At 38.2% G+C, this 23,143-nt stretch overlaps 2 protein-coding genes across 11 annotated transcripts in view; one reads left to right on the forward strand and one right to left on the reverse strand.

Annotated features, from left to right (window-relative positions):
• CMSS1 (cms1 ribosomal small subunit homolog) overlaps positions 1-23,143 on the forward strand; it is a 279,428-nt gene that overhangs the window by 16,592 nt on the left and 239,693 nt on the right. For 4 of the 6 annotated variants that reach the window (XM_044442743.1, XM_044442741.1, XM_044442746.1 and 1 more), the window contains 4 exons: positions 9,121-9,244; positions 14,744-14,839; positions 16,018-16,164; positions 16,609-16,711. In XM_044442743.1, coding sequence (XP_044298678.1) covers positions 16,669-16,711 — 43 coding nt within the window. In that variant the 5' untranslated portion in view covers positions 9,121-9,244; positions 14,744-14,839; positions 16,018-16,164; positions 16,609-16,668. The remainder of the gene's footprint in view (positions 1-9,120; positions 9,245-14,743; positions 14,840-16,017; positions 16,165-16,608; positions 16,712-23,143) is intronic. The other 2 variants (XM_044442744.1, XM_044442740.1) reach the window with 2 other exon arrangements.
• Positions 1-23,143, reverse strand: part of TBC1D23 (TBC1 domain family member 23) — a 37,292-nt gene that overhangs the window by 3,346 nt on the left and 10,803 nt on the right. For 3 of the 5 annotated variants that reach the window (XM_044442728.1, XM_044442732.1, XM_044442729.1), the window contains exons 4-18: positions 21,667-21,871; positions 21,227-21,350; positions 20,415-20,539; positions 20,267-20,313; positions 18,227-18,330; positions 16,034-16,156; positions 13,998-14,090; positions 13,380-13,550; positions 11,710-11,752; positions 9,676-9,785; positions 9,060-9,202; positions 7,893-7,937; positions 4,145-4,233; positions 1,794-1,929; positions 161-355 (exon numbers count right to left, since the gene is read on the reverse strand). In XM_044442728.1, the coding sequence (XP_044298663.1) occupies positions 161-355; positions 1,794-1,929; positions 4,145-4,233; positions 7,893-7,937; positions 9,060-9,202; positions 9,676-9,785; positions 11,710-11,752; positions 13,380-13,550; positions 13,998-14,090; positions 16,034-16,156; positions 18,227-18,330; positions 20,267-20,313; positions 20,415-20,539; positions 21,227-21,350; positions 21,667-21,871 (1,753 nt within the window). Of the gene's footprint in view, positions 1-160; positions 356-1,475; positions 1,655-1,793; positions 1,930-4,144; positions 4,234-7,892; positions 7,938-9,059; positions 9,203-9,675; positions 9,786-11,709; positions 11,753-13,379; positions 13,551-13,997; positions 14,091-16,033; positions 16,157-18,226; positions 18,331-20,266; positions 20,314-20,414; positions 20,540-21,226; positions 21,351-21,666; positions 21,872-23,143 lie in introns of those variants that run through there. The other 2 variants (XM_044442731.1, XM_044442730.1) reach the window with 2 other exon arrangements.

Here is a 23,143-nt window from a genome sequence, read left to right on the forward strand (position 1 = left end):
TAGCCTTTCAAAGGACAGTATGGTATGCTAAGTGTGGCTCTCTACTGGTACCAAGATGCTGCAACTTGCCAAACATTACAGCTGATCCTGGAAAAGAATGCATTACAAATGATTGGGAAGAGTGATGTGTAGATGAATTCCAACCAAACCGCAATCTTACCTCTCAATTGCCAAAATCTCTATGCCTGTAGTGGTGCTGTTTCCATACTTAAAGGTTATTAATTCAGGATGTTTTTTCTTTGATGTGATTTTAACAACAGAATTTAATGCTTGTCGAGACTGTATATAAGCAAATCCCTTTCGAGAAACGATCTCTCTCAAGCAGTACATATGTGTGGCAGTTACAAGAAGATGACTTTAAGTAAAAAAAGAAAAGTTAATCGGAAAAAAGCTAAATTTTTGTTAGCAATACAGAAATGAGGAAAAATAAGCCAAAATAGCTTTAGTAACAACAGTTTCCAGAAACTACAGTACTCAGTTTTTGGATCATATGCCTTAAAACACTTTATAATCACTTGCAAATACTTCTTTCAGAACTAAAAAGTGGTCATTCCTGTGATAGATCATGGAAGCACTTTAGCCTGATGCCAGAAGACTCTTATCATATAGTTTTTGCAAAATAAAATAAAATAAAATAAAATAACTCTTGTTTTGTAAAAAAATTCAATCAGAAAATCTCTCTTGGGTGGAGTACCACAGCCATTCTCTCTTCTATGAAAGGACCTACTATAGTCACTTCACAGTGAAAAATCTGTGAGACACCCATTTGTGCAAACATGCGGCAATCTATTTGGAAGGCCATTGAAATCACTGGGGTTTAGTTCCTGGTAAATATGGCTAGTGACTTCGGAGGTTACCTTATACTCTAGCTCAGTATACTTGACCATAAATACAGAAGTGGCTCTCTGGGGTTTTAGGCAAAGATTTTCCCAGCCTTACTTGGGATGATGGGGAATGTCGTGCATGAAGCTCCGACAGAAACAGTGACTCACGAGGAGACCTTGCACTTGGCACCCAGTGCCCAAGAGTCAACCCCACAACCCAATGCAGGGACGGCTGAGCCAGCTACTGCGTCTTCCTCTGAGCCCCAGCACGTTGAGCAAACGCCTGGACCTTTATCAGAGACAGAGAGTCATGAGAAAGAGGAAGCTGCAAGTTCTACTCAGAAGGAGGCAGAGCAAACTGCCTCTCCCCCCCCCCCCCCATGCTGATCTCCTTGAGCCAGAAACAGAAGACACAATAGGTGTCGTGGATTTTTCAAGAGCCCAGAACGGACCTATTTTACGCCGAGTTGAACAGCTACAAAGTAGACTGCGTAAGAGGGAGGAAAGGCGTGACTTGGGAGAGTGATCCCACGTTGGCTCAGGAAGAGAAGCCATTATAGGGCTGACATCTGCTTAGCAAGGACCTCTATTAGGGAACTTATCTATAGAATTGTAAATCTTGTAGACAATTAGCATTAAAGGACTTTAGTTTTATTGCTGTAGAATGTGTGGAATGTTTACATACCGGGCTGCCCCTCACGACAAGGAATGAATCTGGGACCTTCTGCATGAAAGCATGTGCTGTACCACAGACCTTCCATGACTAGGAACATTGAGCCTATGCACTGAAATAATCTACACAATGTGCACCATGAAATGAAGAGAAAACTCTGTAATGCATGGGGAAAATGACTTTGTTAATCCACACATTTTCTGCCATCTGAAATGCAACTGGTCTTTATCAAAATTACAAAACTTAACCTATAAATTCAGGTACTTATGTGTTATGATTATCAGTGTATCACTTACCAAGGAAATCTGTGTCCAGTTTCTTTCACCTCAGTACAGGGGAAATGATACTTTATATCTGGCTTATTTATCCAAGTCTGGATATTGACAATTTCTTTTCGATCATCATCTGACACTGAGGTGTTATCGATTTCATCTGTTTAAAAAAGAAAGAGTAGTGTTATAGGGACAGAGGATAAAGCAAACATAATTGTTTACACATCATCTGAAGTGTTGACATTCTGATCAGCTGACACACTGGCTCCTACCCTCTGATGTTATCAGCTCTCCAACCCCAAAACAGTTCTGTATCCTTGTTAGCAACACTTGTATAAAAATTATCTATGTGGATCTGTATAGTACCTCTTTTTTGACTTTCTCACACATTTTTGTGCTACAACCTAGAATTCAAATTGATTTAGTAGGCATCATCACATGAAGTACAAAATATTTTTATTCTGCCACGAAAATCAATAACTCAATTATTTTTATTGGGGCAGAGGGGATACTTAGGTAGCTAACAAGTGCCAGGTTTTTTTAATTGTTCTGCCCCAATAAAAATAATTTGCAACTTCAGAGTGCTAAAGATCTGCGTAGTAAATGATAACAGTGCCACATTAAAGTGATCTCAGTTATAGGTTATAGCACAACAAAATGGGAAAGCCAAAGGGTGTGTGTGAGGGTTTTTTTTTTTTTTTTGCAAGGCACTGTATTTAAAAATCTACTTGTCTGAGTAGTTCAGGGTACATTTTTCATCAATTATTTTGTTTTAATCAGTGAAACTAATCTATTTTTCCATCAAATGCTCCAACACTAGTTGGAAGTAGGGATTCAATTGCACTAATTGACAAAGTAAGAATGCATGATTCTGAAGCAGAATTTTACAGTGATATGCATTTCAATTATAAAATCAGCCACATTTGTGCAACATGACATTAAGTGGAAAGCTTGCTAGTTCTTCTGCACTATCATCATAGCTGACATTTATTTAGTATCAGAAGACTACTGGGATTACTATAAGCAATTTCCTTACCCAATGTTTCCATTCTATTTTTTTCCTCTTACTTGTCCTACATAACATATTGCAATCTAATCAATGCAACTGATAGTTCCAACACCAGTACAGTTCAGTCCTAAAAGCAAGTCTAAATATAGTACTGGAAGGCTAGTTTGTTTTCATTCTTCAGTGATTTCAGATCACACGTTTGGTTTTGCAAACAAAATGTCCCAACTGCCCTCAATCAACAAAGATGGATTTTTTGCATTCATGAAAGCCAGTCCCTTTTTAAAACTCTGAGAGGCCCAAGGGCTGAGTGCTTATCTGATACCCCCTCTTCTCCCCCTTCATAATGTGAGGGCCAGAGCAGTTGCCCCATTCTCTACTTCTTGCTGCCAAAAAGTACCTGATAAACCCTTAACACAAATCTTGTTTTCCCAGGGGTTGTGCATGATCATACTCTAATAAGGCAGTTATTGTCAAACAATGTTTTGTGGAGCCTTTGGGGGGGGATCCTTGGAAACTTATGAGGAAGGTCTACATGAGAAGATCAGTAAAGGCAGTCAAGCTATCCCTCCAGTACTGATTTCCTCTAATGTGTAGCAGAAAGTTTGCTATGCTTTAGTTTGGTTGCATTTACTTCAAGCAAGGCAATAGTGAAACCTAACAAGCCTAGTCAGTGTCCTACATGAAATAATTATGGGGTTTAGAATATGTCCTGAGATTTTAATCAGTGAACCTTGGTTATACCATAAATGTGCAGCATTCTTCAGCAAACTTTCCATAGCAGAAAGTCTGAAAATACTATACAAGGATGCAAAACAGAGAACAACCTTGGTATAGTGAGAGATGCCTTTAACTTGATAGTAAGATCAAGCAGTAGAGTATCACTTGGTAAGTTATTTATTTATTTAAAGTTTTTATATGCCGTCCCCATTGCTACACAGCCTCGGGATGGCTCACAACAACAAATAAATAACACTAACAGAATTACAATTACAATTAAAACTTGGAAACACACTGGCTGCATAAGTAAAACTATAAATATTAAAGATTATTAAAATACTGTTTGAATAAAAAGGTCTTGGCCTGGCGCCAAAAAACGAGTAACGACGGCGCCAGGCAGACCTTTCTGGGGAGCACATTCCACAGATGGGGCGCCACCGCAGAGAAAGCCCTCCTCTGGGTACTTTGCTTCCTGATATCTGTTACGGAAGTCTCCCGGAGAAGAGCCTCTGCTGCCAATCTCAAGGGGCGGGAGGGCAAATATGGCAGCAGGCATTCCTTCAGGAGTAATAACTCCTGATTTAGTTACAATTTGGGACACTGACTTTGCTTAAACTGGAGTTCAGACTAGACACATTCCTTACTATACCAGTATCATATTCTTCTTCATCTCCTATGCTGAAAACCGGTTTCACGCCACGGTAAGGTTTTCCCACTCTGTCGCTGCTGCTGACATGTCTGTTGGCAATGGAAAATCACAAAGACAGAGAGAAAAAAAAATCCTACATGTTTTAAAAGAAATTATAGCACATTTCACAAAGCAGCATGCAGGAAGGCCAAAACATTAAACCTGTGTGTGGAGCCAGTGAATTTCAGAAAAAAGCCAGCCATGAGAAAGCAGAGAGTGGCAAACTAAGCCACAATGAATTAGTGAAGCAGGTAAGAAGGTTATCTCATGGACTGAATTTACTACATTTATGGAGTTCATCCTGAGAAATAGGTGCACGCATGGTCTCAGTAGGTTTGGTCACAGAATATAGCTCTCTCCTAAACAAGTCAAAGCACCTATGTGGAAAGTCAGAAGTATCTTTAAATCTTTCTCAAAATACTGAGGCATGTTACCACTCATGCTATTTTTTTCAATGAACAACACTGCTTTGGTAAGATAAAAAGTTGAGAATATTTAAAAATTAGTTTAATCTCCAGAGAATCCATTTCAGCACATAGCACTACTACCTTAACAGGTACAGTATGAATGATGACATTCCCTCTTTACAGTCTTTTTCTGGATGCTTGTGTGTCCTTAATTTTTTACTGAGTTACTAAAAATGTAATTTGGCCTAGATAATGACTGCAACACTGAATGACTTCATAAATCATAGCAAGAAGCACATTTCCAACATATATGCAAAATCATTAAATTTAATGATTTAATTAAATCTTTCTACAGTTCTCTTCTTATAAAATGGTTCTGATTTTGCACATATCTCCATACTTTTGTTGAAATGGCTATGGAAGAATAAATTTAAATTCTGTAATGGGGGGGTGGGGGGTGGGAAAACAGTATTTGTTTCTATCTCTGAGGGCAGATTTTAAGACCTGTTTTCTAGGGTGTTAAAGAAGATGGGAAAATGAATTGTTAAATGAGACTATCCAAATAAAGCAAGGTAAGAAGTGCATGTTAGTACCTTAGACAATAAGCATTAGTAACACTGACAAATGTTCACATGAATGGTCTGTGTGAGCGTTGTAAAACTAATCTGTGCTTTATAAGGAACTGTTTTCAGAGTATTCAAAAGATCTGAAATCAGTAGCCTTTAGCCATAATACCTATTTGCTTGCAGTGATCAGAATTATTTGAATGACCACTTCTATAGTAAGCTATGTAATAAAACTTTTCTTAGAAGCACCCCTCACTAAAAACATCTTCATCAGCCTGGGATAGCAAATATCTGACTGTTGTGAGCTCTAGCTTTGGTTTCTTGTTTTCACTCTGACAAAAGATCCTTAGCTTGCTGAGCTAAGTCCTAGAAGATGTGCTGCAGGAAAGCCCCACAGAGACCTGCTGGCCTGGATGAGAGGCAAAGTCCACAGTCATTAAGCACAGGCTGACTAATACAACACTTAATCACAGCTCATAAATGCCATGGGGGGTGGTGGTTAACAGTTAGATCGTGTCTTTTCTCCAACAGTAGGTTCTTTCAGTTCTTCATGTCTGTGGATGAAGGGTTATATACACCACCTCTCTAGCCCTGTTCCTAATATTCCCACATTCATTTAAAGGTTGGAACACAGCCTACACATGTACAACTGTGTAGAAGTCCAGCTCTGTAACCACACAGTTGGGAGCCCTGAAAGAAGGGTGCCTTACTACACAGAGAAAGCCCTATGAACACTGGGTTAAAACCAGTGTCATCCTAGCAGAGGTTTGTTAATGCAATAGGACCCCCCTCCCTGCAGGTATCTGTGCTGCCTAAAAATCTGCTCCAGAGGATTTCCCACCATTCTGGAGCAGGTTTTGAGGACACAGCGGGGCAAGGGGAGAATTGCCCTGCCCTGGTTCTGTTGATAGAAACAGTCCCTTCAAAGCAATGACACCATTAGATGCAACTCATGTAGCTGCACACATGTGGCTCTATGCCAACTTGCAAATGAGGACAGCATGTGTGGATCCAGCTTCTCTGCTCATGAAGAAGGCCCTTATTGAGCTTCCTTACAGGAAATGAGAGTAAAATAAAACTTTTGCAAAAGTGATTTTGGATGTCCTGGCTCTTAAAGACTACTTTATTATTCTTACAGTGTACAGATTTCTGACAAAATGTACAAACTGACTAGGCCAAAACAGACAAGATAAGAAGAAATAAATAAATGAATTCGTTTTCATATCCTTTAAAGCAGAGGACACCTCTCTAAATATTTGAAGGTGCCAAGAGTGGTGGAAATGTTATAATGCTATGCTCACTTAGGCTAAAAATAGACACATTCATGCAGACCATTATTGCAATAGCTACTAGCAAGTTTGGTATGATTATGACCCAGCATTTGCTTTATTTGTACTATAAACCATTCAGTACAACTTTCCCTGCCCAAATATATTAAATGTCATCATCTCAGGAACAAAAGAGGCAGTCAAATCATCAAGTATAATTCAGAAAGGAATGTTCCTATGTTGCTGGCATCAAGTGTGGCGACCTCTAGGGGGAGACCTCTGGGGAAACGTCAGGATTCTTTCAGCCCTGTGAACTGGGATATCACATGAACTTTTCTTCCAGTCAGTGGTACAAGTGAAACTTTGATCTATCCCTGCTGTTCATTATTAGTGTAGACAATCAACAAAACAAATAAATGTATTTCTCACAGACTGCTGGTTCCCAGTGTGTCAGAGGTTAATGAGGTAACCCTAGGGAAATTTATCAGAATCAAATCTGTTTGCACCTGACATCAGTTCCTAATGCTGCAGGCGTTTTCCTGCCTGTAATATGCCCGCACCCAAAAACAGTTATAATAGTTTTGCAAGAGAACTTTCATCTTTCTTGGAGCTGAGATAATGTATAAAAATGCTTCCATCCTCTTCATTTTTAGAAGCTTCTTATCAAGGATACCTGCTGCCTTTCTTATTACACATGGGCCTGATTTGGATAATATCTCAGCTTATTAAGATATATACCCACCCCTTTTGCCTAAACTTGCAAACTTTTCCTTCTTCCACACAAGCAATGATCAAACCTAAAAATTGCTAACTAACCATAACTTTCCATTTCATATAAACCAGGAAATGAGGGTTACTGGCTGGGAACAAGCTAAGATATTAAGCCAACTTCAAAACATAATTTAATATTTGAGTTTGTTCCAAGTTGTTCTTTGTTTCCTAGTTTGGCTAATCTAAGAAACCATGACTTGGTTCAGAAGACATGCCACAGTTCATCAAGGGTTGTTTAATGCATAAAGAGCTGCAGGGCACCAAATGATACAAGAAACCCTACTCAGACATTATTGTGTTGTATGAACCTACCAAATACAAGTTATACAAGGATTAAACAAATCCTGCATAACTTAGATGAGATGTGATCCTCTGAATGCACTTATGATGTTTAAAAGCTTGAAAGAGAAGAATCAGCATGGCATATACTATGATAAAGAGGAAAGATGTTCCAGAATGAGCAGTGAGTTGAGGAAAAATATAGAAATATATCAAATACAAACAAATATGAACTACTATTGTGTACACAGAATTTTCTCCTTAGTTTCTAAGACAACATGTGACATCATAGCTTTCAAGCCTAACTTGAAAAAATAATCTAAGGGAGATTGTCAGTGTCACCAGTGCTTACATTGTGAAGTCATGCTAAAAAAAGGCAAAGCCAGCTTTACTCAGATAGCTCTGGATAATGGCTTACCGCAGCATACTTGCTCTCTCAGGCCAGGAAAGATTGAAAGGAATTCTACAGCAAATTGGGGCAGAGGACAGAACAAAATAATTAAAAATATAAAAAATAATATCTGTTTGATTTCTTCTCATTTGGAAGAATTAGAATCAAGCTGATTTTCATATTCCCAGGCAGGAAGCATAAGATAAAAAGTTCCTTTTTATTAGCATTTTAAAATGTGTATTTCACATAATACGTATTATTTTAAGGCTTTTAAGGGCTTTGAACAGCAGCTGCTAATTTTCCACACAGGTAGAAATGTTTCAAGTTTAAGTTAAAATATCTCAAAACTATTTTGGGTATGAGGATTGACAGATAACCTTCTCCTGAATCACAGAAAGCCTTTGTGATCATTCGTTGCTTAAAATTTAGAAGTTCGAATTATTTTACAGGCTTAAGAAATCAAACATAACTGCCACTTTCAAAACAGCAAAACACAATTAGAGAATAATTAAAAGTGTTTTTTATTCCAGTGGCCACACTTGAAAATGTTATGGGAGGAATTCAGCTTAGAATAACACAAAGCTTGCCTTCAGACAACAAAAGCCTATCATGACTTTTTTAACCCATGGCAAGCCACTGGGTTGGTTCTTGCCAAATGCAACTTCTGCTGAGAGGTTGTCATGTTGTGTGTACCTGGAATCGTGAGTCAGGTGAGGGTGGTTTAACTTTTGCCCAAGCCACACTTAGCAGATTTGCATCACAGGACAATCCCCAAGAAAACATCCATATTCATAATGGCACTTGCACACACTCCGAATGCACTGTACCCTCTCCATGGATTAAACACATGCTGGAATGTCATGTCACGTCAACAACCCCACAAGCAAATTTGGAGGATCCAAAATGGAGAATAATTAACTGCCAGTGCTTCAATTAGATATTCTGAAGGAATAACATTTGCATTAATTGTTTTAGGTCACATATAAGCCAGTAGTTTAGAGTTTTTGTATTTGTAAAATGCATTTGAACTAAGTTAGGAATGTGATCCAAGAATTCCAGCCCAATCCTATCAACAGCAGCCCAATCCTATCAACATTTACTCAAAAGTAAGTCCCACTGAGATCAAGGGGACTAACTTGCAAGTAAACATCCACAGCTAGGAACACTGAAGCAAGCCAGATTAAAGTAACTCACCTATCTACTGGAGTTGAAGTATTTTCAATAAAACTAATAACTTTTTCTTTCACATTCACAGATTTAGTCTTCAAAGCTTCAGTCATCTTGTTTACCAAAGACTTGACACCCTTTCCATCACTGGAACCATTAGGAGAATCACCCTGTAAAAGCAACAGCTCTGGTTATTAAGCTAAAACTATCAGGTCAGTAAGTCTTATTGCCATATGTTACCTCATTGCCTAAAGGCTTATTGCCAAGTTTTACTTTAGAGATAGAGCTGCAAGTTGGCTAGAGAAATATAATCTAGGATAACAGATTTGTGTGTGTGTAACTGTATAGAAAGCAGCTGAGAGCACTATAGTTTGCTTTACTACTTAGCCAAATGACAAAGACAGGCAGAAATCATAATTGTTTGAGAATAGTCGCAAAAGCACCATGCAATACATACTTGTGAAAACAAATGAAGGGACAGAGTAATGCTTCAGCTGTAACACTTCTGCACAAGTCTAGAACCAAATAATCTGGAAGAGGTATCACAGGGGGTGACATCTGCATGAAGAACCACCACGCCTTTTAATAAAAAGATCTGAAACAGTCTTTTAAACAGCTGAACATTTTAAATAAGTACACTCACATCAACCAAGGAGTTAATGCTACTCTTTGAGCCTGAAGTACTAGCAATCCAGTGACCATATCCATTTTCTGGTCCTTCCACGTTAATGTCTGCTAGGTGCTGTTGCAGTGCTGTGAGAAAGAACAGTAAATTATTTAGTGTCACTATAGCAATATTGTCCCTGTTTTATCCTTGTTATAAGTTGTACACTATTGCAGATGTATTTTAATGAAGAGAGAATAAGGTAAAATATTCTGCACTTGTTTAACATATTTATATTATTTTATTTCTTTTTAAATCCACCCAATAGCAAAGGTTCTTAGGATGGTTTATATAAAGCTAAAAAAATCCAATGTAACACTAAAGCAACAGCCAGAACATGAAAAAACAATATATAAAACCTTCCCTAATATCTAAATGCTGTAAAATCAAAATTCTAAAGGTGGATTCCAAAAATGGGTTTGCCCACAAATTACTTTGTTAAAACTTAATTTTTGTCAGAGAAAGTTGCAATGCTACAGTCCTTCCTAGATTTAAGAATGGCAGCTATTCAGTAATAGGGCAGCGTTTCTGAAATTGCAAAGTATGAGAAGAGGTATACACATAAAAAGTACAGGTATGAATTGGTAACAGATGTAGACAGACATGATAGAGATTTCTCCAAGAATTGATTGTGACCTCACTGGCATTCTTGAAGAGCTAGAGAGGTTATAAATCCCTGAATAGAGAAGAATTGGTTCAGTATTACAGGAGGAGTAGATACTGCAGAAATATTACCGCATAACTTAGACACTGAAGTTTCAGAGATTTGGAATTAGAGGAAAAAGAGAAGTTCAAAATATAGCATAATGGCCACTTTCAAATATAATGTTTCTGTTTCAACACATTGTGAATAGTATCCAGTCTTGGCAAGCTAAGTATGTTCTAAGTATGTTATGTTAACTGGAATGGCCCTAATGAGAAATTAGCACTTGCCAGCCCTGCTCAGGAAACAAGCTGAAACTACTGGACTAGGACAAGTCTGCAGAGCACCCCAGCACAGCAGCAGCATAGGGATGTGGCATGCTGAAGTACGAACAAGCAGCAAGCTTCTTCTCTTCCTTCTTCTTCTTCTAAATGAGAGCCTAACTACAGAATCGAGCTGTAGATGTCATAGGGAAGTTGGTCTTTAACAAACCAGGAAGGGTCCACTGCAGGTGAACTCTGAAGAGGAAGAAGGAAGGCGTGTGTGCATACTTGGCAAACCATAATTTGTTAACTGGGAGTCTTATATATGAGCCAGGTCATAGAAGAGTTGGATTGCTTCAGAAGCACTAACAGATACTGTATATACTGGCATAGAAGAAACCAAAATAGCAAAGCAAAAATTGGGGGTTGTCTTGTACCTCAACATTTGACAAACACCAGAAAACAGCTGAAAATATTGACCTCATCGTATATGCAAGTATCCTTATATACAGAATAGTCACTTGGACATGGAGGATAGTTGAGGAGGAAAGCATGGTATTTTAACATTTCCACCATTTAGCTTCTATGACATGCTCTAGGAACAAACATACAGTTAAGTGATCTGTGTGCAAACATTGCACAAGAAAAATGTAATTGTATATAGTATACGCCCGTGAAGTTGCGGTTCAGCATTTGCGGCTTCAGTCTTTCGCGGGATTTTTCTCTGAGCAAGTCCAAGCCAATCTTGTGAGTAAGCCGGTGCCTCGCCGTGTGACGACTTACTCACAAGGAGATTGTTTCCTCCGAGTTTGGACTCGCTCGGAGAAAATGATCTCTGCGTGCATGCGCCCCTGCCTGGCCATGTGCACCCGCCCACCCCCCTGCCTGGCCCAGCCTGCACCTCCCACCTGCACCGCCTTGGCAGCTGGCGCCTATCACCAAATTTGCAGTTTTTCACAATTTACGGGTGCTTTAGGAACGCAACCCCCACGAATTTCGGGGGACTACTGTACTAGCTGTCCAATTAATTAAATTCTAGGCAATTCAAAATTGTAGTAATCTTAAGTAAATAACATTTAAAAAGACAAAAAGAACTGCAAATCTTACCCATAAATCCTCCTTTAGCAATGCTTACATATTCTTTATTTTTCTGCAACAATAAGATTAGACATACCAAAATTTTTGCTTTTTCCAAGGGAAGCAGAAATGAGAAATAGCTTCAGCACACTTTGACCTGCCTCAGTTTGGCCTCCATTAGAACATATCTATAAGATTCCTACTGCTGCAGTAAAAGGACCTAGATATACAGGAGTTCACATGTGAATATTCTACCATATAAAATGAAAATGGTCTGAATTTAGACTTGCTGTGGGTCTTTGATCCAGTGGAGGCTTCCACTGGCAGGAGGAGGAGAGACTATTTTTGCAGGTTCCTGTTTTCCCCTGCACCACTTCATATGTGATCCCAAATCCCCAAAGGTTCTCAACATTCTGGGGGTAGTGTTTAGAGGATGAGTGCACAGAAAATAATCTCTCTGCCTTCAGCCCATGGGAGCATCCTATGAGCAGAGTTCTGGTAGTGAGATCTCTGTGTCCAAGACAATGGGATTAGTTTTGAATAAAATACAGCATAAAGACCAGTGTCTTATTGTAGATTTGCATTAGCAGAAAGCTCTTCCACTCATGCAAGACAGGTGCCTAATCTTCATTCATCTTCAACTTCCACTCCATATTCTATATGGTCTTGGAGGGTTCTTCAACTCTCAAGGGAAGTTTGGGGGAAAGCATGAGGGAATGAATTGGGAAAGGGTTCCCTGCTTCCCTGCTTGAACAAGTAGACATATTTTCTGGAAGTTTCCTTCCCTACTTCCAAGTAAATTACTGTAATAGGGAAGCCCTTTTATGGAATCGATGCAACACTTGGCAGTCATCACACTACTTAAAATCAAGTAATGTTAAATACTTGTAAAAATGCTCTAAATACTTTTAAAATTCTTTATGCATTGATGTGAATAGGAGTTTAAGATTTGGCATTAACAGATAAAACCCTTATATGAAAAACTGAACAATGTAGAAAGTCAGCCCCTGCAAATGGGTAGTGATAGCTGGCCATCCAGATCAGATAGGAAATGAATATGAGCATATTTCACCTTTGTCCACAAAAGAATTATATGGAATATAATCTCATTTTAATTTAAAATTTGAAATATTATATTCTAAATGAAACTAAAGAAGCTTTGTTAGGAATTATATGAAAAGATGAACATAAAAGAAAATGCCAATATCCTAGCTTAATCAATTAAAGGACCAAGCTACAGTTTCCTTTTAAAAGGCTAGTATCACTGTATGTAATAAACTTAAAATGCAAGAGTTCAGGGAGAAATGTCTCATGCTTAACTCTTATCTGGAAAGCAATCTCTCCAGCTCCAAAGCATTCCAAGTATGAATGACACAAATATCAGTGATTTTTAATTCTAGAGGTAAATGTATATATATGCAGTTTCAGAAGGTGTCCCAAATAAGAAAAAATTCTTGACACAATTCTTGTAGATTCGCCAATAAACAATGCAACAACTGGTTGATCAGTATGTTTCACAACTAAGTTAACCATACAGAGGAACTGATGTGCAATAAATCCAGGCTATCTGCCAAAACCCTGGAAATAATTTTAAAAGATTTTTGCACATCCCTTACTTCCTGATACTTATAAGAATATTTGCTAATTTGCACTGGTGGTAGGCAAAAGAAGAAAAGTAATTTCAGGTATTTTAGATATACCTGTAAGAAGTGTGCCAGCACCATGTTCATATACATATCCTCCTCTTCTCGGCCACTTCCCATGAAACAAAGATGTTCTCCACCAGCTATTGAACCAGATTCAATAGACTGTTTCTGTGCTTCTAACAAGGATTTTACAGACTGGGCAAATTCTGATGGGTTCTGGAGCATCTGTGGAACAAGACAAGGAGCAGATTATTTCTGCACATCTATTCAGCTGACTGAGAAAAAAAAATAAGAAATCATTTGAAAACATAGTAATATATTTAAATATTAAGATATAAACTAACCTATGCTTAGTAAACAGATTTAAGAAGAGTTCCTTAATATATCATGGTTTTCTGTACAGGGACTACTTTATGTTTAAAAAAATGCAACTATGGAGATAGCCCTGAAATAGTAGATCAAAATAGTGTTACCAAATGTTTACAGTTCATTAGAGTGTAACACATCCAAGTGGATCAACAGAATTTCACTTCTAAAACATGGTGGTATAACCAAAAACAATAGAACAGAAATTAATACTCTTAGAACTAAATTCTGAAAATTCTTACACACCACCCTTTTTCAATTAAATAAGAAAAAGCAAGCATATAAACAGCTAGAAACTCAGCTTACCAAGTCTGAATCTAAATGAAATGCAGTTGATAAATGTCCAGCATTATATTGTTCTGCAGGGCGACAATCCACCACAAAGAACCTTACTCCTTCCTGAAATAAGAATGTTTAACTTAGACCAGTTTCAAATTTATTAATAGGCACTTGACTGTTGTGTCCATGTTCTTTGATGCTGAGAAAGAATCTAGTATTCAGAAAAAATAAAACTGTCATGGACTTGTACATACCCCAAAGGATTTCTTATACACCTCTTTAAACAGAAAGCCCCTCTGACAGATCAGAAGCTACCTTTGAGCTTCCTCTCAATTTCAAAACTCAGTTTGTCATTTGACAGGGCATGTGTGTGTATGAGCACGTGCTCTTTTCAACAAATGCAAACCCAAAGCCCCAGGCTTGTCTGACTTCTTGAGACCCTGGCAGGGCTTTTCTTTAGTTATGACAAAGCTACAGTCAATGAAACTTCATATTTAGAAAGGCTATGGCTTTATAATGTACATACAAAGAAGAAACATATTGCAACTTACAGACAACTCAACCTCACTCCCTTTTATTCATTTATAAATCATCAATTAATATGAAAATAAATGATTACAAAAATATTAAAAATAATATATAGTAGCTCAAAATCCCACCAAATAGGTATACAATTCTGAAGACATTTCCAATTGTTCCTTTGTTGTTATGACCCCGCAAGCACTGTTCCTGTAAAGAGTATTTTAAAAACTGCCTTTTGTTTCTCAAACAAGGGACATTAAAAGAGAGAGGATGAGAGAGGTATGCTGCAACTCTACCTATGCTTACTCAGATGTAAATCCTACTGAATTAATAGTAATTGCTGCCAAGTAAGTACAGGATTGTTGTTTGAGATTGACCTATATAATGTCACATTTCTTTTTCTTTTTCATAATCAGTGCATTCTAAAACAATATTCCTTATTCCTTTAGTGGTAACAAAGGTTTTCCTTTGTCCGCATGCCTTCAACAGTTACTTTACCAGCTTTAACTGCACAAAGCACTGAAGTGCTCTAACAGGGTGTCAGATTAGGACCAGGGAGACCCTGCATCTGATCTCCATTCAGCCATGGAGCTCACTGCATGACTGTGGGCCAGTCATCATCTCTCAGCCCCAGTCTATCTCACATGGCTAAGGATAAAATGGGTTGGTAGTAGAAGAAAAACATGTATGGAGTTTTAAGTTCTTTGGAGGAAAGGTGAGATACTTGGGGTATACTGTTGCTGGACTGAAGGGCAGAAGAGCAGGCTCAGCGGCTGAGATCTGAACATCTTATTGATTGATTGATTGATTTAATCTTAAGCTCAAGAAGCTGGCTCCTACTTATTATTTTTATTTATTTTATTTATTTAAAACTTTTCTATACTGCCCCATTACAGACATCTTGGGACGGTTTACAACTCCATTAATAAAATAGAATAAAGGAGAAATGAGAGTAGGAGTGGCTCAGCATCTGATACTACTTACTTACTTACTTATTTATTTTCCTATTTATATCCTGCCTTTTCCTACAAAGGGCTCAAGGCAGCTTACATCATTCTCCTTCTCCATCTTATCCCCACAACAACAACCCTGTGAGGTAGGTTGGGCTGAGAGTCTGTGACTGGCCCAATGTCACCCAGTTGGTTCCATGGCTGAGTGGGGACTAGAACCCGGATCGCCTGAGTCCCAGTCCCACACTCTTAACCACTGCACCACACTGGCTCTCACTTACCCAGGGGGATTTTGACATTTCCCCTCTAAAGAACAGACAGACAGCAAACCCTGTCATAACACTACTGTGCAAACTGTCCTCAGTTTTAAAAGCAGTTTGCAGTGTGGCATAAATGGCAGCCTTTCAGAAAACTAAATTTAAAGTCTTATTTGGCTAATAAAGGTTGTTCCTCAGTTCTGTGAAACCTAACCAACAACCTGAGAAATGCCAACAGTTTCTGGATTCCTAATATTTAGAAATTCTTACAGATAAGTATGTGACTTCCTGCGTTTATCCCTGTTTGGGTTAAAACAGACCTAAACCTACTGACCCCTTGCTGTTGATTTGCTTGAAGAATCTCTGATACAGAAACTGCTAGACACAAAGCTTGGCTCAAGTCTGAATCATCATCTTTGAGGCCCAACAGGCTGCTGCCAAATAGACTGTGGTTGTCCTGTGATGGTAAGAAAAGAATACTTATGATTGCTATTAAGCCTGAGTATCAAAATGAAAACCAAGACTGCATCTTATTTACAAGCCTCCAATAAAAGCCTGCTTGCACAGCTCACTGGAATTTTAGAAGCAGAAACAAAAATGTTCATAAGTGCAATTTCATCTTTACTATTAAGGCTCACTGGAAACTATTGGCTCACACCAAATTTCAGTCATATTCAAGATCTCTTATATGCCTGTTTCCTAGTCAGTGTGTCAGAATAACCCCTAAAACTGGGAAGTGTAAAATAGAGAGGAGGAAGATCACATAAGCTGCTTTGGGTTCCATCCAAGATTAAAAAGGTGGGATAAAATGTAATGCTGTGATGATATAATAATTGTTATAATAATACCCATAGCCAGCTGGTTATATGAATGGTTTGTTGCTACATTTTTGAATAAACTCATTCCCAGGTCTGCACAAAAAGGCAAATATAATCAGCCTGACCTGCAAAAGTCCTGTGCTGTGACGACATGGCCATTACTTCTCCATCTTACCAAGTGCCTGCCAACACAGGTAAGACTGCTAACTAACTCAAGATATATCTCGAAATAAGATACTGCAGCAGCTAACTACCATCAGCAAGTCCCTATTCCTGGCTCTCAGATTTCCTGAGACAGCATTCCAAGATCTGTTACAAATCACTTCTCCAGTTACTCTATTAACATTGTTTAAATTCTATATAAGACTTATACTGGCTCATCTCTTGCTCAAATAGCATCCAACAGCAACCATCCATCTGAGATAGAACTGCAGGATCCATTCTACTGGTTCCCTAATTGGTTCTTTGTCTCCCTCAACTACCTCTTCAAGATAGTCAATATGAAAACTCGGACATTTTAAGATATGGTATCTAAGTGTACTTGTTTTCCTCTTTCCTCCTCATCCATTTTTGCTCTGTCTTACAACTCCCGCCTGAGGGCAGGGACTGACTTGTTTCTTAGTACTGTTTCACATGTAACAGCAGCATTTGGTGGCAAATAATGCTGCTATCTTGAAGGCTGCTGTGTGACATCCAAGCCTTAAAACTATGGGTGGGCTAAGGAACCCACAGTTAACCTACAATTTGGTGCTTTTATTTCCATTATCTGCTTCTGTAGATAATCATCCCAATTTTCAAATTTCTATAAAGTGAATTTTGGAAAAGAACAGAAGAAAGTAGTTTTCTTCTTTATATGTGTTAATTAAGGCCAGATAATTTTAGTAATCAATGCAATAAGCTCCTAAATATACTTTAGGAGCACTTATTTTTTAAATTTTTTATCCAGTGTTCTTTACACAGGTCCTCAAACTGACTTGTAACATATTACAATAGAGCTAAAATAATGGAAGGAGTGAAATACAAAATAAAATGCAAACATATTGTATCTAGCTTGACATTTATTTTCCCAAGACTCAATAAGGCAATTGGGCTATTTTCAAAAGGAATTCACTAAGTGGGAAACAATTCAGTGTTGTTTTGTTCTTGCTACATGGGAATAAATGAAGCATACTTGAAATTATTGCTATTTTAGACAGTGAACGTTTACATAACATAAAATCAGTGTTTTTCAAAGACGTTTGAACATTGGCGCAGGCCACTCTAAAACTTGTTCCAAACAGCAGTAAATTGCTGCTTTAGTCCAAAGGTGCTGCATAGCCAGTTTCAAACAGAAAGAGTTGAATCTCCCCCGCCCCCCCCGCAAAAAAAAAGGCCAGACTTGAGAAAATACTTGATAAAAATGAAACCAGCACAATTGATGGTTTGGCACTAGAAACCCATACTATATGTGTGGAAAGTATACATGACTGTAATGATTAAGTCTGGCCTTTTTACTGGACTGATTCAATGAATGAACAAAGAATCTGTGTAGTAGTATTATTTAAAGGGGGGGACGACAACAGGAAAAAGGGCAAGCACCTGTATTTGCTCCAGACAGCTTTGCTGGAGGAAACACAACATACCTCTAGCTGTATCAGCTCCAGGAGCCCTTATTTCATTTGGGCCGGACCCTGATATTCAGACCACCCTTTCAGAAATATGACTATTACCTTTCTGAAAGAAGCTGGAGTTTTGCTACAATAATATTGTGCCAAGGCAAAAAGGTCTTCTATATCTTCTATTTCCAAACTGGCAGGGGACTTCTCTAGAAATTCTGAAAAATACAGTGATTAGGGCAAAAATGAAACACTAGAACTAGTCTTTAACTATATAAAAATATTTATTTAAACCATATAGCAAGTACTTATGCTAACATGTTTGTGACTTGCACTCTTTCAATCACTCATATTTTGGTCACATGGATCAAATAGTTTCTATCACTTTACTTGTGTTACAGTCAAACTTCACTACAAACTGTGCACATCAGGGGAGACAGACAGACAGACAGACTTGCAAGTCAGTTGACTGAGCAACCATGGCAGTGCTCCCTACCTAGCTGGTACTGGTGGAAACATGAGAGACTGTGGCCTGATCATCATAATGACTAGGCCAATACCTTCTTGTTTTGTAGTAGCTTCTCCAGATTCACATGGCTGCAGTCAAACAGCCACACCTATTCTTTCCTCCCATTTGATAAGGGTGCCAATTACCTAGTGGACTGAGAGGAGGAAGTGGAGTAAGAGAAAGATGGGTGACAGAACAAAGTCTGCATTAGGACAGGGAAGGGGACTGCCTACTGACTGGGTAGTTGCATGATGAATGTGTGAAGGTCAAGGAGGTGTGTGTGTTTTGAATTATAAGCCAATATATTAGAAGTTAAGCCTCTAGTATGCTCTACAGTGGTGGTTTTCAACAACTGGGGACTGGCAAAAATAGGAAAATCACCTCAGGGTCCGCTGAAACAGAAACAAAAGGCTCCATACATACAATACAGTATTCTGTGTATTAGTTTTCGAGCACAATGTCAAAAATAGAAAAAAAGCAAAAAAAAAAAAAAAGAAAGAAAGAAAAAGAAAAGAAAAGAAAAGAGAAAATTCTCTAGAACAACCAGAAACTTTACAACAAACAAAAAACTGAAATCAGTGTTGGTGTGGCTCCCAGCCGGATCCCACTCAGCCACACCACACTGATTTCAGTAGCTCCTCCCCAGGTCCCCTGGCAGCACCAGCACATGCCCTGCAAACACGATGCCAACCAAGGAAGACGTGGTGGAGCACAGCCAGTTCCTGTGCCTTTCTGCAGTGAGTGAGATGTGCCCCCCGTCCCCGCGCAGCCTGTCAGGAAATCTCCTTTGGATAGGTGCCGGTCCATGGACCAGTGGTTGAAAACCATGCTCTACAGTACATTTGTGTATTCCATGATAGCTTATCAAACTCTGTTTACGGCACCATCACTTCAAGTGCAGCAAAAGAGGTTGAATTGCAGGTAAAAGACAACTATAAAAAGTGAAAGGGCAGAACTTGAAGATAAACCACAAAATAAGCAAGTAGAGCAACTCCAGGAAGAACACCACATAAGATGGGATTTGTAAAGGCTCTTTCAGATGGAACCTTAAACCACCATTTACATGCAAGAGACACAAACTCACATGCTCCACTTTCCCTCCCTCTCTTCTGCTGCAGCTGGAAAGAGATCAGAAGCATCTGCTTCTAGAATAACCAGAGTTCCTGTCAATCTGAATGCAGAGAATCTCCGAACAGTTTAAACAAGCTCTAGATCTTGTTTAAACTGAATACTTTAAACAAGCAAGGATCTAACTGTGGCTTCTGATCCTGGCTTGTGCACTGTACTCACCAAAACTCTCTTGACTTGGGACAGAATGAGAAACTCTGGTTAGTTTAAAAGTGGCACTGGGCATTTCTGATTCCCTCTCTTCCTTTTGTGATACATGAGAAGAGGCAGCATGCAAGCCCAAATCTTGTGTGGGCTTTTGCATGAAATGCTGAACAATAAATTAGCTTTTTGTCTGAAGCAGTTTAATAGTTAAGTTAAGCTAAGTTTTTTAAGAGTTCATCAATTTCAACTGGTGCAGTTAAGTGTCTGCTAAATTCTTCCACATATCTATGGAATTTTGCTTTGGAAGACTTTGGCTATATAGTACCCAATTATTCTTTTTTAAAAGCAACAGCAACAGTATTACAAGAACTTACGGACAACATCTTCTTTATTTTCTGACTCTGGTGCTAAGATAGATTCTCTGGAAAGGGTCAAAACAGAGAGAAATATGGTAAGCATATCAAGCAGACATGGGAATAAATGGTCAACGAATATGTTGCCATATATTAATTATATACTCACTTTGCATTAACAAGGATAATAAGCATTAGGAAATAAATGAAGAATGGATCTGCAAGCTGTAAGTATCCATCCCATATTGCCTGAGTAACTTCATATGAACAGTAGCTTGAGAAGAGGCATCCAAGCTGGAAAGTTGACGAGATGAAAGGAAAATCAAACATGCTTTTTAGTAACATAGTTATGTTTATTTTTTATTTTCATAACATATTCTTAGAAGCAAGTTCCTAAGATTTCAGTGGAACCTCCACATGAAAGCAAACGAATCTAGTTTAGGCACAACTATCTGGCAGTAATTTCCATTGAACTCAGTGGGTCTCACCTCATAGTATACTGGCACAGAATCATATTTTCATACCTTAACATTAAGAAATGCTTGTATTAAAGACTGTCTTTCCTGAAAATCCAAGTCAGTTTTAAAAATTTGTTGGAGTGTTATATCTTTGATACAAGTATCTGAAAGCCAGCAAAACCAAATGTTTGGAAATTAATTATACACATGATATCTATATTCTGACACAAAGTAACAAAACAGTCAGCCTGCTTTTTATTCAAAGCTGTTATAAAACAAATAATAAACTGTCACACTTACTTAATAAAACATGGGATTCATTTTAGGGGTGCAGAGGTGTCCCATTTGCTAGGCCAGACACTGGAATCTTGTGCAAATAACAACTATTTGCAATAGTTTACCACACTTAATATCTAACAACCTTGTCAAAGATTATGCATACTATTTTTTTCAGCTCTGTTATTCAGCAGCAAATACTGTTAAATTTACTATTTATTATGGTTCCCTACTTTCACTTTATTACCCAGTTGAGTGCATATGAATCTGGTGTCATCTTTTTGGTGTCCAGAAAGGAGCAGAGTTCTGGCTCATGATATTGCAGGAGTAACCTGAAGAGATGAAATGGTCTACCTTTCAGGTAACAGTCTCTAAAAGAAAAACAGTGAGGGAATTTATGAAAAGACACAATAATACTGATTGTAAGTAACTTTAAAAACAACCACAAAGCACTAAAACTTCACACACAGCAATGTTCAAAAGGATTAGGCACATTTTACAGTTTTGTTTCATGCAATAAGGACAATAGCAAATACCATCTATTAATGTACAGATACAACAGAAAATTATTCCATTCCTCAAAGAAAGTTAGAGATGCCTCTGTCCTTGGAAAGGGAACAGAAGGAGGGGGTAATATGAACAACACATTATGCCAATCACAACAAACATGAACAAATTTCTTTTTACCTAGGAATATACTTATTCATGATCGCATAGAAGCAGTTGTACAAGTCACTTCGTGGAAGTCGAAGATCCACCAATGGCTTGAGTAGATATGTCCAACTAAGGCTAGAACTGTATTTAACATTACGAGATTTACAGTAAAAGGTAATAACAGATTCAATATCCAGAAGTAATACTGACTTCTCTTCATCTTGCACTGACAGCTGATCTGAAAACAGACAAATATACAATTGTGTTTAAAATGTGACATAATCTAATTCCCTGGTGGTAGTTATTGTTTTGGGACTAGACTCTGAAACTGGGAATGTAAGGAGAGCAAGTGTGCATGCTTGTGCACCTTCCATAATGCTATGGCAATACAACAGAGCCAAGCAGTTCCAAAGATCCCCTTGTGTACACCAATAGTGCTTATGCATTTGCACACACATCTGTTTCTTCCAGATGTCTCTGTTATACTGTATTCAATAATGTTACAGAGTGTCTCTCAACATTAAAAAGCAGTATTTCAATGGCATAAAGAAGAGCTAAAGAGTTCCAGTGTATTCATGGAAGACTATGCATAACCCTCTAGATCCTGGCCCAGTAATTTCCACTGAGCTCAGAGGGTCTCACATAATAGGAAACTGGCACAGAATCTTATTTCACATATACATGTATAGTTTGCCAGAGAGTTGTTCACCTGGTTACGGTTGCAACTCACCCAAGATGAGCAAGCACCTGGCAAACCACATTGCTGTTGTAAATTTGTTAAACGTGAACTTCATTTTCAGTGCCAAATTGCCTTGCTTTATATTGCATATTCATGTGCAAAAGTTCCTTGGACAGGAGTTTTTAGAGTGAGAGGAGGGTGATCACAGAACTCCTTCATCCATATATTAGGAAAGTGGACTATACTTGAGCTCTACAAAAAGCAAATACCAGTAAGCAAAAATATATTCACCTATTATGTGTCATATTTACTCATAAATATTCTGTTGTTTGGCCAAAAATATTAAAAAGCAGGCAGCACTATATTTGCTCTAAATAATTTAAATACTAAAACAAAAATATAGTAACTAGAAGACAAAAGCAAACAAGAAATGGTTCAGCTAATTTCTGAAAAGACATGGGAAAATAAAGAGGTCTAATCCTTGCCTTGTACCAAATGATGTAAGAATAAGCATCAGGTAAGTCTCCATACGGAGAACATTCCACAAGCAGGGCACCAGAGTACAGAAGGCCCTCTCAGCACTTCCCATGACTCCTAAATTTGTTAAGTCAGGAGCACCAGGAAAAGAGCTTCCATCACAATCTTAATGTACAAGAAGTTATAATAAGGAAAAGATGGTCCTTTGGATCTTTTAGACAACCAAGCTCAAGCTATATGGGGCCTTTAAGGGATGCCTGCAAGATATACTAGCAAACATCTTTTGAGTTCGCCACGTGAAAGTATTGCTTCTGCCAAACTATTTGAACCATGTCTTATTCAGGTGATTAAGTT

Source organism: Varanus komodoensis, unplaced genomic scaffold (assembly GCF_004798865.1).
Source record: "Varanus komodoensis strain SLA01 unplaced genomic scaffold, ASM479886v1 scaffold4, whole genome shotgun sequence".
Taxonomy (NCBI): Eukaryota; Metazoa; Chordata; class Lepidosauria; order Squamata; family Varanidae; genus Varanus; species Varanus komodoensis.